The sequence below is a fragment of the Prionailurus bengalensis genome, chromosome E1 (assembly GCF_016509475.1).
Source record: "Prionailurus bengalensis isolate Pbe53 chromosome E1, Fcat_Pben_1.1_paternal_pri, whole genome shotgun sequence".
Taxonomy (NCBI): domain Eukaryota; kingdom Metazoa; phylum Chordata; class Mammalia; order Carnivora; family Felidae; genus Prionailurus; species Prionailurus bengalensis.
In genome coordinates this window covers 55,743,196-55,760,318 of record NC_057347.1, presented here as the reverse complement: position 1 = coordinate 55,760,318, position 17,123 = coordinate 55,743,196, and the positions used below count along the sequence as shown (strand labels likewise).

Sequence of the window (17,123 nt, the reverse complement as noted above, 5' to 3'; positions counted from 1 at the left end):
CTGGGTACAGAGAGCCGCGGGGGGGTGGGAGGAACTTCTTCCAGAACCTTCCTTTGGCCCGGGCTGCGCTCTGAGCCAGGTAAGGGACTGAGACGGCTGCTGGCCGCGGGAAGGGAGGGTGTCTGTACCAGCCCGGTCTCCCATCCGTCCTCGAGTGAATTGGTGGACCCGGGAATGACATCTGAGTTTGGGGGACACTTACTTCTCGCCCCCTGTAATTCCTATCCTGTTTCCTTCCTTCCCCGTTACCCCCCATCCTAATATCTCTTTTCAAAAATCAGACGACTTCCGCGTCTCTGGCCTCTGCCCTCCTGGGCTCCCTCGCCCCGTTTCCATTTGTTGTGAGAGGGTTGATCTCCCGCTCTGGGGGAGAAGGTGATAGCCTCGGATACCCAGTAAAGAAAGTCTCCTCTAAAAGCTCGGAGAGGAAAAGAGTGAGATGGACACAGCGGGGGGTCGGACCCCAGGGCACTGGTTCTGTTTCCCAGACCTCGGCCAGCAAAGATCCTCCCCAGCAGCGGGGACGATTTTAGAGGAGCCTCCCCCTCCTCGCACACACTCTCCCATCGAGGGTGGGGAAAGTGCTCAGCTCCCGCCGTGGTCCTTCGCAGGAACCACACTGGTCTTCCGAGGAGGCGACCCCCTGGTCGCGGGATGGAAGCGCGCGTCCGGGAGGCCCTGTAACTGGAGCCGCGGGAGTCAGCGGGCCGGAGAGCGCGGCGGGCTATCCCCGGCTCAGCCGTGGATGTTGACCGCCCCCTCGGAGGGTCCCCGCAGACATGGCGGAGAGCTGGCTACGCCTCTCGGGTGCAGGGGCGGCGGAGGAGGCGGGGCCGGAGGGCGGCCTGGAGGAGCCCGACGCCCTGGACGACAGCCTGACCAGCCTGCAGTGGCTGCAGGAATTCTCCATTCTCAACGCCAAGGCCCCCGCCCTGCCGCCGGGGGGCACCGACCCCCACGGCTATCACCAGGTGCCAGGCTCGGTCGCGCCGGGGTCGCCCCTGGCGGCCGATCCCGCCTGCCTGGGGCAGCCGCACACTCCGGGTAAGCCCACGTCGTCATGCACGTCGCGGAGCGCTCCCCCGGGGCTGCAGGCCCCGCCCCCCGACGACGTGGACTACGCCACCAACCCGAGTGTGAAGCCGCCCTACTCTTACGCCACGCTCATCTGCATGGCCATGCAGGCCAGCAAGGCCACCAAGATCACCCTGTCGGCCATCTACAAGTGGATCACGGACAACTTCTGCTACTTCCGCCACGCTGATCCCACCTGGCAGGTAGGGGAGGTGCAGGTGGCGGCCGCTCCCTCCCCACTCACCTCCTTTCTCCCCACGCGGGGCGGACTGACTGGATTTAGGTCCCAGGTCCGCACGCCCCGAGTAGGCTCGCTGTGCAGGCAGGGCCCCAAGGGAGGAAGGCCGTCGAGGAAGGACCTCAAGGGAGCCCAGTGCTTGGAAGTGCCCCTCCCTTTGACTTCAGAGAGAGAGGAGGGAGGAGGTTGAAAGGGCTTTAGAAAGGATGCAGACCCCAAAATTCATGGGGAAAGCACCTGTCGCTCATCCAGTAGACCCAGCCCAAAGACCAGGGCCGGATTATGCGCGGACATGGTCCTCTAAGAGAGGATGATGGACTCAGGGACACATTTTTGTCCCAAGTCCTAGAATTCCTAGACACCGCCCTGCCCAAGGACAGTCTGTCAAGGCCCGACTCAGAATGGGATGCTGGAGCGTGGCCCCTGCCAGGCTCTGCATTCTGTCTTGTTGCAGTTGGCCAGTGGAGGTGGGCTGGGGGTGGGGGGACATGGCATGTGAAGGCCAGCTGTGTCCCCCTGGAGGGACTGTGGGGCCTTCCTAAAGTAACGTTGCTGCCCCAGCCCCTCACCCAACTCCTCCTCAGTTTCCTGCCTCCTGTCCTCCCCCTCTTCTCAGTCAACCTCCCCGGGGGGACAATTACCTGGGCCAGGTGCTTTCCACAGGGGCTCTCCCTGCCGCACTCACTGGCTTCATGTTCCAAGTCTCCGGAACCTGGCACAGAGCAGCCAAGGGGCCCGAGCCTCCATGTAAACATCCCAGCCTTACTGGGGGGCCACTACCCACCCACCTGCTCTGCCTTCTGGGCCCTAAACCCCTGTCCCCTGGCGTGGTTTGGACAAGACTGTGCACCTAGGAATGAACAAGGCAGAGTGGTGATTTGAGGCCAAGCAGATATGAGCCTTCCACTTTAGATCAGGGTCTAGTTGGAGAGAGAGGCCCCAGAACGCCCAGACTCTTCCGTGGGGCACCCACCGGGAGCAGGCTGCAGAATCCCAGTCCCAGGCCATTCCACACTTGCTGGGGCCCTGACTGGGGCAAGTGTCATTTGTACCCTCGATGAGAAAGCAGAGACCCCCCCCCCTTCTCTCCTCCCCCAAGCCCGTGAAGCTTAGGCCTCGGGACTTGGGCGTCAGGGATGAGTGCTGTGCTCCAGGCTGGGTAATAATCAACTGAGGCCTCATAGCCTGTGGATGGGGGGGGGGGGGTCCGGGGGGCGGAGCGAGAAGGGCAGGCCAGCAGGGACTCAACAAACAGGGCAAGGCATCAGATCCCCCCCCACTTCATCCCTACACACGCTCAGAGCACACACCCTCACACCCTCTACGGCCCAGCACTCCCCACCCCCACCTTTCAACCCACCCACTCTTCACAAACAGGGCCCGCCAAGCCCAGGCCCAGGCCCAGGCCCAGGCGGAGGGAGATGGCCGTCCAGGCCCTGGGGGAGCTGAAGCCTTTGGCCAGAGACCGCAAGCGGTGGGGTAAGGGAGGGAGGGCAGGCCGGGGTGGCCCTGAGAGCCACCCTGCGGCTCAGGGCTCGGATGACTGAGCAGGCGGATATCCCGGCAACAGGGAACAAAAGCCCCCCGGCCGCACTCCTGGCCGCCGGTGCCCTGTGGCCTGTGTCCCAGAGCCACCGGTCAGAGCGCTGTGTCCCTCCCTCCTCCCCTGCGGGCAGGAGCACGAGTCGCCCCCCCCCCCCCCCATCGCCGGCCCTTCCGGCTCACCCAGCCGACCTCTTTCTCTCCTCTCCCCCTCCCTTCCCCGTGCCCAGAATTCCATCCGCCACAACCTGTCCCTGAACAAGTGCTTCATCAAAGTGCCTCGGGAGAAGGACGAGCCCGGCAAGGGGGGCTTCTGGCGCATCGACCCCCAGTACGCCGAGCGGCTGCTGAGCGGGGCCTTCAAGAAGAGGCGGCTGCCCCCGGTCCACATCCACCCGGCCTTCGCCCGCCAGGCCTCGCAGGAGCCCGGCGCCGCCCCGTGGGCCGGGCCGCTGACCGTGAACACCGAGGCCCAGCAGCTGCTGCGGGAGTTTGAGGAGGCCACCGGGGAGGCGGGCGAGGGCAGGCTGGGGCACAAGCGCAAGCAGCCGCTGCCCAAGCGGGTGGCCAAGGTCCCGCGGGCCCCCAGCACCCTGCTGCTGACCCAGGAGGAGCAGGGCGAGCTGGAGCCCCTCAAGGGCAACTTTGACTGGGAGGCCATCTTCGAGGCCGGCGCTCTGGGCGGCGAGCTGGGCACCCTGGAGGCCCTGGAGCTGAGCCCGCCGCTCAGCCCCGCCTCGCACGGGGACGTGGACCTCACCGTCCACGGCCGCCACATCGACTGCCCCGCGACCTGGGGGCCTCCGGTGGAGCAGGCGGCCGACAGCCTGGATTTCGACGAGACTTTCCTGGCCACGTCCTTCCTGCAGCACCCCTGGGACGAGAGCGGCAGTGGCTGCCTGCCCCCGGAGCCCCTCTTCGAGGCCGGGGACGCCACCCTGGCCGCCGACCTGCAAGACTGGGCCAGCGTGGGCGCCTTCTTGTAAGAGGCCAGGCCTCGCCCCCAGCTCCGGACAGTGCCCGCGTCAGGGCCCAGAATGCACCCCCCCCCACACCCGGCACAAGCCCACGGACACCCTACCGCCCCGGGCAGGGGCTGGGCCAGGTCTCCCGAGGCTGGCCCCACGAGGCCCTGCGGCCCCCAGCCCCGGCTGCCTTCAGATTCCAGCCCAGGAGGCTGAGAGCCGAGGCCCAGGACCAGAACTGCTGCCTCCCCGGCCCCCCCCCCCCCCGCCGGCCGCACACACAGTGTTTCATTGATCCTCCTCTTTCCTGCCCCAGGGACGGGCTCCGGCCCCGCACAGTGGGGGCTGCACGTGGAGGGGCGCTGGCCCGAGCTGGGGAGCGACAGTACAGGGCCCGCCCCTGGGTGCCTCAGCTACGACACCTCTCCCTCCTCTCCCTCTGTCCTCCCCAGGTCTCTATCCAGAGAAAGATCCCAGGTACAACAAATGCTAATTAGGTGACAGCAAATTAACCCCCTGGAGGCCCCTCCGGGCAAAGCCTTCCCCCTGGGCCTGGGGAAGGAGGGGGGAGGGGACAGAAGGCAGAGACAGAATGAGGTCGGGGAGCCTGGTGGGCGAGGAGGTTTTCTAAGGCCTCTGGGGTCTTTGCCTGGCCCCATCCCTAGAGGTGGGGGCAAAGAGTGTAAATCCCTAATCTTTGAGGCAGAGAGCAGTGGGGGAGTTGGGGTTCTGGGGGTTGGGGGCAGGGGCAGCTGAGCTGCGGTGGGGAGGGGACAGACAGACTAATGTAGTGAGTGTAGCTATAGCTGAGACTTAACTGGGAGGGATGGAGCTTGCTAGAACCTCTGGGACCAGGAATGGTTGGGGGGGGGTGGGGGGACGGATCGCCCGCATCCCTGCCCGCGCTTGCTGAAGGGGGGAGTGTTCCGCTCTCCCCGGAGCCCCTCAGTCTGCTTCCCACATCCACCCTCCTGCCCTGTGGGGCAACCTAACCTTTTTCATGGAAAGTTATTTACAATAAAACATTTTTAAAAATAAAATTTTTAAAAATCTGAAAATGGACCTGCTTGCAACTTTAGGAGAAGGCAAGGGCCAGTTTGGGAGGAGGGGAATGGCTGGGAGGAAGATGTGGGGGCGCTGAGGCCTCCAGAGTGCCCCTTGATGAACTCTCCGTGACCTCTGTGTCCCCTGGGAGGAAGGGGCTGAGAAGCAGTCCTCAGGGGTCCCCTCCAGCCTGGGCCTCAGCACCTCCGTCTGCACAATGGGGAGAATTGCACCCATAGTCCCCGGGGAAAGGGCGACAAAGGAGACGCAGCCCCCTCCCTGGCCCTGGGGACTCACAAGGGCCAAGCATGCCCAGGGACACGCTCACATGTCCCTGACCGCGAGGGCCTGCCTGGGCTCGCCGGCCTGAGTCTGCGGTCCTGGCCTGGGCCTGTCTCCAGCATCACCCTCCCTGGGTCCTCTCCTGGAGGGACAGGGTGTGAGGCCAGAGGGCCCCGGCGCGGCGTGTGCTCACCCAGCCAGGCGCCTTCCCTCCCGGGCCCAACGCAGGCCGGAGGAGGAAAAGGCCACCAGGGGGGTCCCCCACGAGGGACCAGCCTACCGGAGTCCTAATGGGGAAACTGAGGCACGGGAAATGTGTGTTTGGGTGACGCACAGCGGCACCTTTCAGTCCCTCCCCCCAGCTTTGTCTGGGGCCCACCTCTCCACCCAGCCCCCTCCCACACCCGGGGCACAAACGAGCACTGTCTCGCACAACCCTGCCCAGCCTCCACAGACCCCTTTCTCCCGAAGCCCCTTTCTTTCCCTTCTCTCCAGTCTGGCTCTAGGCCAACCTGGCATTCCCTGTGCTAACTTGCGGCTTTCACTTGCTAATTATTCCAAATATTTCGGGAGGGCGCACACACTGTTGGGCCAGGGGGTTGGGGCCTTCCTGAGCCCAGAAGCCAGCCCACCCCGGCCCCACAGCAGGCTGAGGCGGCTGCCTCCACTGAGACTCCCTTCAGCCCTCCCTCTCTCTCCCCACCACCCCCACCAGCCTTCCTAGCCACGGTCCCCAGTAGAGGGGAGCAAGGGGGCCCCAGCCTTCTCATTGACCCCCAGGATCAGCCTCCAGTCCTGGCCAAAAGGGAGTACACTCTGGATTGGCAGGTGGGGTCGGACCAAGGCATCAGCGATTTTAAGGGTCTCCAGATGTTTCCAATAGAGGGGCTGGGCCGCTGAGCTTCACAAACTCTCCCCCGGGGCAACAGGCTGTGGGGAGAGCCCGGTCCATCCCTGCTCTGGCCCTTGGCTGGGTGGGTTTTTAACCATGTTCATTGACCTCCTATTTATATATAAATTCAATGCAATCCCAATCTAAATAGATTTCGCGCCATGTGCCAGTAAGTTACAGACATGATGCCCTGTCAGCACTGAATACTTCAGCGTGTATTTCCTTAGAACAAGGACGCTCCCATGGAGGCCTAGCGCCGCGCCCACGGCCAGGAAACCAGCGCTCACGGGTGATCCCTCGAACCACAGACTCTATTCAGATTTGCAGATTGCCCCCCTGCCAGGCTCACACGTTGCACTGCGTGGTTCTCTCTCTTTCGGGCTGTGTGGCTTGGCGCCCTTGACTCAAGCTCTCCCAGCAGGCTCCTTATCTCCTCTGATCCCCACCTTTGAGGTGAGAAGCCCCTGAACCACTTCGTGCCCGACTGTGGGGACAGCGCCTTCCCGAAGCAGGGAGCCAGCGTTCGGTCTCCAGAGGCACCACCTTCCCCTGCTCTCCTTCCCCCATGGGTCCCCCAGCCAGGAATGTGATGGGGAGGGGGGCAGGCAGGAGCTCAGACCTTGGGGGCCCTCCCGTCCCGGCTCCAGCACATCCTGTTCCACAGGACAGCCCCCACCCCCACCCCCACCCCCTCCAGTGACTCTCTAGTGTCTGGAAGGTCCCGGGGATTCCGGAGCACCTTGCAGTCCTGGAGCAAATGGGCCGGGCCCCCTGCAGAGCTGAGGGCAGGACTGTCTACGCCACCCCCATCCGCGCTCCGGGGACCCACACCCGCGGAAGGAAGACAGCCGGAGGGCTGGAAGGTAGGGAGGGGAGAGAGGGCTGGGGGAGAGGTGGTCATGAGTCAGGCACACTTCCATCCCGGGCTGAGGCCCAAAGGTAAACAGGTGTATTTGGACTCCTGGCAGGGGGCAGTGGGCTGGCCCGCGGGGCAGGCCCGGGCCTGTCGGGGGTGGGGATGTGGCGGGGAGGCCTGCATTAACAATGGGGTGGCAGAGTGGCCCCAGGTCCTGCTGACACGGTCTTGTGTGATGAGGAGGAAAATACAGGTGACAAGGAAGGGGAGGACCCTGGGGAAGGGCCCGGGGCTGTGTGAGGCCACCCATGCTGGGGGTGCCCTGAACAGTGCGAGCCAGAGACATGCGAGGAGCCCCTGGGGGTGAGGGGGTCACCTTCCTCTGGAGGCACACGCGTCTGTCCCCGTCTGTGGCTCCCAGGTGGGACAGGTCAGAGCCGCTCCGATGGGAGTGCTGGGACCTGGACTTTCCCTGAGTGTCCAGAGCAGGCAGGGCCCAGCTGGAAGGCACTGTCCCCCAGAAGCCAACCAGCCTGAGTGGCAGGGCAGGGAGAGGAAGGTGCACAGTAACCAGGGGGAGTGACGGGGCCCAAGGTCTCACTGCTGCCCCCACCCCCAGCCCAGCCCCGTCACCCTAAGGCTGTCGTGAAGCCAGGGCGGCAGCTTGGGGCTGAGCCCCAGACCCTCTTTCCCTTCGAAGGAAGGAGGCGGAGCTCTGGGGAAAGTCAGAGCCCCAGGAAGTGGGGAGGGCAGGCAGTGTGCCTACCCACCCGCCCAGCCTCCCCCACATAGGCTCCCCCAGGTATGGGGGGGAGGGGCAGGGGGAGGGGAGCTCCCACCTACTGTTTGCGCAGGGAGCGGAGCTGAGGCCCAGAGGCTGCCCAGTCTCCTTTGCCCGCGGCCAAGCCACCGCCGCTCTGTCCGTGGGCCTATTCCCACCCCCAGTCCCCCTGCCCCCCTTCATGCCTCACTGGGGCACTAAGCCCCTCCTCACCCCACAAGGCATCCCTCGTCCCTCTAACTTGCTTACCGTGAACCGTGGCCCTGTGTTGGCAGGGCAGGCAAGGGGGGGGGGGGCGGAGTGGGACCCAGGCCCTGCCTCCGCTTTCAGCCTCAGAACCCATACGTCTGGACCCCTCTGGGCAGATAACCTGTCTTGCTCATTCCTACATTTGCAAGATCAAGGACAGTGCCCAACTTCTCAAGTACTGAGTGAAAGTACTGGCAAGGCAGATGGATAAAAGGTAGAAAAACACGCCAGGAGGGGCGCCTGGGTGGCGCAGTCGGTTAAGCGTCCGACTTCAGCCAGGTCACGATCTCGCGGTTCGTGAGTTCGAGCCCCGCGTCGGGCTCTGGGCTGATGGCTCAGAGCCTGGAGCCTGTTTCCGATTCTGTGTCTCCCTCTCTCTCTGCCCCTCCCCCGTTCATGCTCTGTCTCTCTCTGTCCCAAAAATAAATAAATGTTGAAAAAAAAAATTAAAAAAAAAAAAAAAAAAACACGCCAGGAGCCTGGGCGAAAATATTCACTGCAGACAACGCCCACCTAGGGGTTCTTCAGTGGCTGGGGGTGAAGAGGCTCCTGAGGCCCCCAGGGTACAGAGATAGCAGGGGGAGAGCCCTCAGGCCAGGGGGATCTTTGAGAAAAGCCCCATGCCACCCTCTTCTGGACACAAGGAAGAGGCTCCTTTGTTGAGCCTGTGGGTAGGGGTGGGGTAGTAAAAGAGGCGGGGCCCTGAAGCTGAGTGGGGTGTGTGGCAGCTGTGAGCCAGGTGAGGGAGAGGGGACCCTGGTAGGAGGAAGGAGCAGGAGGCAGAAGAGGCCTTGGCTTCCTCCTTCTCCTCTGCTCAGCCCCTCCCTCACCGGGGGCCCAGGTCCCGGGAATGAGAATCACAGGAAGCCCAGAGACGGGGCTGGTGTGGACATCCTGGCATTCAGGGCTCCCCCACACCTGTTATTACCCCATCTAAACCCGCGTGGTGGGCAAACGGGCCTCTTGCCTGTTCGCGCCCCAGCTACAAGGTCACCAGGACAGAGCAGTGCCCAGCTCAGCTGTCCCAGCTGTCCCGGTGCACCAGGACGGGGTCCTGGGGCCGCTGAGCCAGACACCCCTGGATCCCAGGAGCCCCCAGAGCCTGGTGTTTGGTTAAAGATTAACCTTGGCCTGGCGGGAACTGCCTGGGCAGCTGGGCAGGGGCAGGCACTGTCCCACAAGGCCAGGCAAAGTCAGGACCACCAGTTCAAGGTCAGTTTTGGAGAGAAGGGGTGGGGTGTCGGGGGTGTGAGAGGGTGGACCTCACAGAGGGCCAGGACTCAACCCCCATCCACGTTGCCCGGGTCTCTCTAGGCTCCCTACTTCCCGTGTGGGTTTTATTGAGAGCGAGGGACCTTGAGGGTCTCCCAGCCCAGGAAGGAATCCGAATCAACTAGGTCTGACCCCCTCCACACAGAAAGAAGTGGGTCATTAAGGGAGGTCAGTCCCCACCCCTCAAAGGCTCCTCAAAGACTCCGCCCCTCTGGCCTAGGGAGCTCTTGTCTGAAGGAAGAGTTCGGGAGAAAATCAGATGGGGGAGGAGAGGGAAGGGAGGGGGAAAGTGTTCCATGTGGCACGGACATTGAGCGGGCTCAGGGCCTTCTTTTTACAGAGGAGAAAACTGACTTCTGCGTTCTCATCCCTGACTCTGGAGTTGACTGGCCCTGTGACCTTGGGGAGCCAAGCGTGGGGTGGGGGGGGTGTTTAGAACCAGGCTGATACTGCAGGTGTCAGTGGCCATTGTGTCCCTTCCCCCACGCTTCCTCCCCAAACTGATTGTCTCCCTAACTCTTTCTGACCCACTGATTTGGGGAGCAGGGTGGCCTTGTTGCCGTGACCTCTGATTTCACTCCGAGAGGCAGGCAGAGTCGTTTTCTCCGGACCCCAGTCATCTGTTTCAGGATGAGAATTTTATTCTCAGAGCTTTGCTCACAGGGTATGGTTCCCTTTCTGAGAGGGCGCTCCTGAAACCCTCCTTCCTTACCCAGAAGCCTCTCAAGCACCCCTCACCTGTGCCATGGGCACCTCAAAGTCTCCATACCCCCCCGCCTGAGTCCCCACCTTCCCTGAAAGTCTCCCTTCCTGCCACATTCCCCACTCTGGGAACGATGGCACCAAGCCCACCTCCCCTCTCACTGGAACTCCTGGTGTGGCCATTTCATTCCAGCATGTTCTCCAACTAATAGCCAGTGGATCTTTCTTTTTTTTCTTTTTACATAAGTTTTAATTTTTTACCATAACGATACATGTGCTTCTATTAAAAAATCAGTTTTATACATTTTTTTAAAGATTTTATTATTTTATTTATTTATTTATTTATTTATTTTTTAACGTTTATTTATTTTTGAGACAGAGAGAGACAGAGCATGAACGGGGGAGGGTCAGAGAGAGAGAGGGAGACACAGAATGTGAAGCAGGCTCCAGGCTCTGAGCTGTCAGCACAGAGCCCGATGCGGGGCTCGAACTCACAGACCGCGAGATCATGACCTGAGCCGAAGTCGGACGCTCAACCGACTGGGCCACCCAGGCGCCCCAAAGATTTTATTTTTAAGTCATTTCCACACCCAACACTGAGCTTGAACTCACATCCCCAAGATCAAAACCCACATGCTCTATGGACTGAGCCAGTCAGGCACCCCTTAAAAAAAACAGTTTTAAAAAGAGTTATTTACAGAGTGGGGCCCCTGGGTGGCTCAGTCGGTCGGGCGTCTGACTTCGGCAGGTCGTGATCTCACGGCTCATGAGTTCAAGCCCTGCACTGGGCTCTGAGGTGACGGCGTGGAACCTGCTTGGGATTCTCTCTCTAACCCTCTCTCTGTCCCTCCTCGTTTGCACTCTGTCTCGCTCTCTCTCAAAAATAAACATTAAAAAATATTTTCAAAAAGAGAAGAGTTATAGAGCATGCAACTCCTGATCTCAGGGTTGTGAGTTCAAGCTTCACATTGGGCATGGAGCCAATACTTAAAAAAATTTTTTTTAATTAAAAAAAAAGATTTGGGGGGCACTTGGGTGGCTCAGTCGGTTAGTATCTAACTCTTGATTTCGACTCAGGTTAAGAACGCAGGGTTGTAGGATCAAGCCCCGTGTCAGGCTCTGCACTGAGTGTGGAGTCTGTTTAAGATTCTCTGTCTTGGGGTGCCTGGGTGGCTCAGCCGGTTAAGCGTCTGACATCAGCTCAGGTCATGATCTCACAGTTCATGAGTTCAAGCCCCGCACTGGGCCGGCGCTGGCTTCAGATCTTCTGTCTCCCTCTCTCTCTGCCCCTCCCTACACTCTCTCTCTCTCTCTTTCTCTCTCTCACACACACACAAATACATTTAAAAAATAAAATAAGATAATTTTAAAAAAGGATTCTCTCTTTGTTAAAAAAAGATTTGGATATGTCAATTATATCACAATAAAACTGAAAAAAAAAAAAAAAACCCGACTTACTATGTAAAAACAACAGGGGCTCCCAGGTGGCTCAGTCCGTGAAGCATCTGACTCTTGATCTCAGCTCAGGTCTTGATCTCAGGGTGGTGAGTTCAAGCCCCACGCAGGGCTCCGCACAGAGCATTGAAGCCTATAGTCGTACATACATACATACGTACAAAGAAATCTCCTGCCCTTCAAGCAAATCCCCAGAAGTAACCGTGACCGCTTTTAATCCTTCCACTTGTTCAGAATACGCCTTGCCATCTTTCTAATTAATACTTCCAGCACCGGGTTTTCAGCTTATCTAGACATTATGTCCTGGCTTCTTATGTAGCTCATCTCCATTCGCCCACGTGGTCAGGTGTGGGGTTCAGCAGCCAGAGATCACGTGATGTTACAAGGTCCCTCACCCTGCTCCCTGCTGAGCCAAGAGTGTGCTCTAAGTCCTTTTCATGTAGGATGTAGGTGGTCCTAAGTGCCTCATTTCTCGTCACTTAGTTTTCTGTTCCCTTATGGCTAAATCTTCAACAAACGTTCCAGAAGGTCTTACAAATCCTTATCAATACTATTCTTTTCTCTGTTAACACCTTTTTAAAAATGGATTCATTTACTTTAAGTACACTCCACAGCTAGCGGTGGTGGTGGGGGGGGGGGACTTGAACTCACGACCCTGAGATTAGGAGTCGGATGGCCAACCAAATGAGCCAGTCAAGTGCCCTTTTGTTCCATTTTTTAAAAAGATTTTATCTTTAGGGGCGCCTGGGTGGCGCAGTCGGTTAAGCGTCCGACTTCAGCCAGGTCACAATCTCGCGGTCCGTGAGTTCGAGCCCCGCGTCGGGCTCTGGGCTGATGGCTCAGAGCCTGGAGCCTGTTTCCGATTCTGTGTCTCCCTCTCTCTCTGCCCTTCCCCCGTTCATGCTCTGTCTCTCTCTGTCCCAAAAATAAATAAACGTTGAAAAAAAAATTAAAAAAAAAAAAGATTTTATCTTTAAGTAATCTCCACACCCAACATGGGGCTCAAACTCACAACCCCGAGATCAAGAGTCACACACTCTTTCGACTGAGCCTCTTTCAACTGAGCCTGTCAGGCGCTCCTGTGAAGATTTTATTTATTTATTTATTTATTTATTTATTTATTTATTTATTTATTATTTAAATCTAAGTTAACATCTAGTGTAATAATGGTTCTGTGCATTCCTTTTTTAAATTTTTATACTTATTTATTTTACATTTTATTTATTTTTGATAGAAACAGCACAAGTGGGGGAGGGGCAGAGAGAGACGGAGACACAGAATCCGAAGCAGGCTCCAGGCTCGAAGTTGTCAGCACAGAGCCTGACGCAGGGCTCAAACTCACAAACTTCGAGATCATGACCTGAGCCAAAGTCGGATGCTTAACCAACTAAGCCACCCAGGTATCCCTAATTTTTATTTTTATTATTTTTTATAATGTTTATTTTTTTGGGGGGAGAGAGTGTGAGTGGGGGAAAGGCAGAGAGAGACGGGGACAGAGGATCCGAAGCAGGTTCTGTGCTGACAGCCAGGAGCCTGAGGCAGGGCTTGAACTCACAAACAATGATATCATGACCTGAACTGAAGTCAGATGCTTAACCAACTGACTGAGCCATCCAGGCACCTCCTGTGAATACCTTTTCAAATAATCCGTAAATACCCATGCTATAAAATTGTAGAAAGATACAAAAAGGAGCTTCAGTGACAAGTGAAAAGCAAATGTCCCTTCTGTCCTAACCCCAAGCCACCCAGCTCTCCTCTGAGGCAATCACAGTTACTAGTTCCTCCTGAAGACTTCCAGGCATATTTTACACCTATACAAGCATATAAGTATCAATATGAAATTTTAGCTGCAACAGAGAATCTCAGTTTTACTTTTCTTTCTTTTTTGCAGGCATCCCTCCCAGACACTGTCTTCCCACTCAGCTGCAATCAAACTTATCCTATGGCTTCTCTTTGCTTCTCTCCTGTACTGGATTCCCTGTTTCTACTTCTACCCTTTGTTTGATTTATTTCCAGAAGCTTCTGGAAAGGGTGCACAGGAAGTGCAAGATCTCAAAAAGAGATCTTGAATATGTATGCATATCTTTAGCCAATTCTCATATCTGATTGCCTGTTGGGCTGGGTATAAAATTGCTCTCAGAAACTTGAAGCCATGATCATGGCTGTGGCTATGAAATCTGCTACCCCTTGAATCTTAAACCTTGGCATTTGATTTATCTCTCTTAGAAAGTGCTTAGGGTCTGTGCTTTATACCTGGTGTGCTGAAAGTCCATGATGGTGGCCCTCATTGTGGGCCGTTTCTTCATTCACCTGCAGTGCACCATTGAAGCCTTTTAATCTGTGACAATGTCTCAAAGTCTTTCTGTGATCATTTCTTTCCCTTTGATTTCTTTTTCTTTTTTTTTTTTAAGTTTTTATATATTTATTTTGAAAGAGAGAGAGAGTACAAGCAGGGGAGAGGCAGAGAGAAAGGGAGAAAGAGAGAATTCCAGGCAGGCTCCCCACTGACAGCATGAAGCCGGATGTGAGGCTTGAACTCATGAACCACGAGATCACCACCTGACTGAGCCACTTAACTGACTGAGCCACTCAGGTGCCCCGATTTCTTTTTCTGAGACAACTATTTTCAGACATTAAACATTAAATTGCACCGTCCTTTTTCTCTTACCTTCTATCGCTTTATCTTTTTGCCTCATGCCCCTTTTTTTAGTCAACCCTTACTGGCCCCTCCACTCCTCCCCTCCCAAACAACAATCACTAATTTTCATCCTTCCTTCTTTCGTTTCTTTTTCTTTCTTTCTTTCTTTCTTTCTTTCTTTCTTTCTTTCTTTCTTTCTTTCTCTCTTTTTCTTTCTTTCTTTCTCTCTCTCTTTTTTCTCCTCCCTCCCTCCCTTCCTTCCATTTATTAAGTAGGCTTCACACCCAGTACAAAGCCCAGCGCAGAGCTTGAACTCATGACCCTGAGATCAAGACCTGAGATGAGATCAAGGGGCACCTGGGTGGCTCAGTCACTTAAGTGTCCAACTCTTGCTTTTAGCTCAGGTCGTGATCTTATGGTTTGTGAGACTGAGCCCCATGTCGGGCTGACAGTGAGGAACCTGTTTGGGATTCTCTCTCTCTGTCCCTCCTCCACTCACGTAAGTGTGTACATGCCCTCTCTCTCTCTGAGAATAAATAAGTAAACATTTAAAAAAAAAAAAAAAAGCCCTGACCTGAGATCAAGAGTAGGATGCTTAACCAACGGAGCCACCCAGGCGCCCAACCACTAATTTGATCTCTGTCACCTTAGGTAAGTTTTGCCTCTTCTAGAATTTCATATAAATGACCTCAAACAGTTTATACTTTGTGTTTGGCTTCTTTGACTCAGCGTGTAATTTTTGAAATTTATATTGTTGCAGGCGTCAACAGTTTGTTCCTTTTTACAGGGGAGTAGTATTCCATTGGATGCCCCTAGAAGCTTTTTTTATCCAGTCTCCTCCTGATGACTGTCTGGGCTGTTTCCAGGGCCGGGCTATTGTGATTACAGCTGCTATGAACGTTCTTGGACAGAGTTTTTGTAGTATAGCTTTTTTTTTTTTTAATCTCCTTTCATTTGGATAGGGCTCAGGAAGAAAGAGAAACACATGCGGTCCACTTGTCATGCTCAACTGGTCTGTCCTGAGTTAATTCTTTTTTTTTTTTTAATTTTTTTTCAACGTTTTTTATTTATTTTGGGGACAAAGAGAGACAGAGCATGAACGGGGGAGGGGCAGAGAGAGAGTGAGATACGGAATCGGAAACAGGCTCCAGGCTCTGAGCCATCAGCCCAGAGCCCGACGCGGGGCTCGAACTCACTGACCGCGAAATCGTGACCTGGCTGAAGTTGGATGCTTAACCGACTGTGCCACCCAGGCGCCCCCCTTTTTTTTTTTTTTAAAGAGAGAGAGAGAGAGCAAGCGGAGGAGGGACAGAAGGAGAGAGAAGGAGAGAAACCCAAGCAGGCTCCATGCTCAGCCCAGAGCCTGACAGGGGGCTCGCGATCACGATGGTGAGATCATGCCCTGAGCCGAAATCAAGACTCGATGCTTAACTGCCTGAGCCACTGAGGCGCGCCTTAAGGGTAGTCCTGGGGATTCTGCAGGAATCAGAGAGGAAAGGAGTTACATGCAGAATGGGAGGAGGAGGGAACCAGCCTGGCTTGCTCAGTACAGGGGAGGGTGAGCAGCCAGGGTTCTTCTGCTCTTCTCAGGAGCACTTCTGGCCATGTCACTTCTCCTTGAGGACACTGCAGTGACTCCCCTCACCTGCAGGCCCTCTAAGTATGACCAAGATCGGCCCCTCCTCCCACTCATCTTCCCATCTGTCCCTCCTTCTGGGACCAGTCACACTGTTACTCACAGTCACTATCCCCACCCTACCACCTACCCCCGCCCTGAATGAACCCCTTCCCTCTCTCCCCCTTCACCTGGGTAACTCCCGACATGACTTAGTTTCAGGCTCCCACGGTCTGAGTCCCCAACGGTGCTGCCCCCCACCCCCCCCCCCCACCCCATCTGGTAGAACAACTTCCTGGGAGAACTCACACCAATCCTTTCTGCACCTCTGCTTGAAAAGGCAGTTGGTTGCACATGTCAGGGCCCCCGGGCTGGTACCCAAACCAATGACAGCACCAGCACTGCCACATCCTTAAGGGAGGGGCGGCCGGAACAGCATCAGGACCGAGCGTCCCTGGAACTTACTGTGACTCCAGCTGGCCAGCGTTCTGGAGGCCACCCCTGACCTGGAGCCCTTTTAACTGGTGGGTCTAGAACTCTGTTTGGGGGATGGCCTCCAACGCGACCCCTTTCTCTGCTTCACTTCTGCAGGTTGTCGCGTGACTCAAAGTCAGGACAAGTATCAGGGGATCTGTCCACTTCCTGCCTCATACTCCCGCCTTTTCCCCGCTCTCAGCATAGACTGCCCACCTCGGTGCTCCTGGCTGCCGTCCGGAGTTCAGATTTGTTGGGGAAGGTCTTGGGCTGAAGGTTGGGGAAGGTGGCCCACATCGGCTGGCTGGGCCTCTGGCAGACTCAAGGTTCTGAGTCTGGTCTGAGGGATCTGCAGGCCCTGACTCTTGGAGAGAGGGCGTAGAGGGCGAGTCTGGTCTGTTTGCCCTCTCTGTGGAGGCTGGGGGGCAGCTGGAATGGTCCTCAGTCATAGACGCACGTACCTTTAGTCCCCGGGAGACCTTAGGAGCCTTCAAGTGCCACCTACAGGTAAGGAAACTGAGGCACAGAGAGAGCAGCAGTTCTGAGGATGTCCGCACAGCTAAGGTTGGCTTCTCTCTTGGGCTCTGTTAGCTAGGGGACATTTGCCACCTCTCCATTCGCGGCGGCGCCGGAGTGCCCCCTTTATTTCACCATGTTGACAGCATGTGTGCCTCTCCTGCTGCAAGGGGCGGGGGGGAGGGGGGCTCCAGGGAGTGCAGGGGCAGTGCCCGGTTCTCCACGGCACCCGCCAAGAGTCGGGAGTGGCACATGGCGTGTGCTCAGCAGAGTGTAGCGGCATGGATGGAGGGGGCGGCCGGGCGGTGCCCCAGTTCTCCAATTCTGCCAGATCCAGCAGTCAGAGCGCTGAGCTGGGGAGACAGTGGGGAGCCAGGGGACAGACAGCTCGGGTCTGTCCTGCCTGCCCTCGGGAACCCGGGGCCTTGTCTCCCACCCTAGCCCCCCTCCTTGACCTTGTTAAAAAGCCCCCGCTGAGGACGTGGTTGTGTGTGGTGTCTGGCAGGCCATGCGCACCGAGAAACAGGT

The 17,123-nt window shown here is 57.0% G+C and overlaps 1 protein-coding gene across 1 annotated transcript; it reads left to right on the top strand.

The window, feature by feature from the left end:
- FOXJ1 (forkhead box J1) lies at nt 1-4,534 on the top strand. Its single transcript, XM_043585636.1, has 3 exons — nt 1-79; nt 612-1,277; nt 3,085-4,534. The coding sequence occupies exons 2-3, from the start codon at nt 780-782 to the stop codon at nt 3,838-3,840; spliced, it is 1,254 nt and encodes a 417-aa protein (XP_043441571.1). The 5' UTR covers nt 1-79; nt 612-779; the 3' UTR covers nt 3,841-4,534.
- Nucleotides 4,535-17,123: the final 12,589 nt, after the last annotated feature.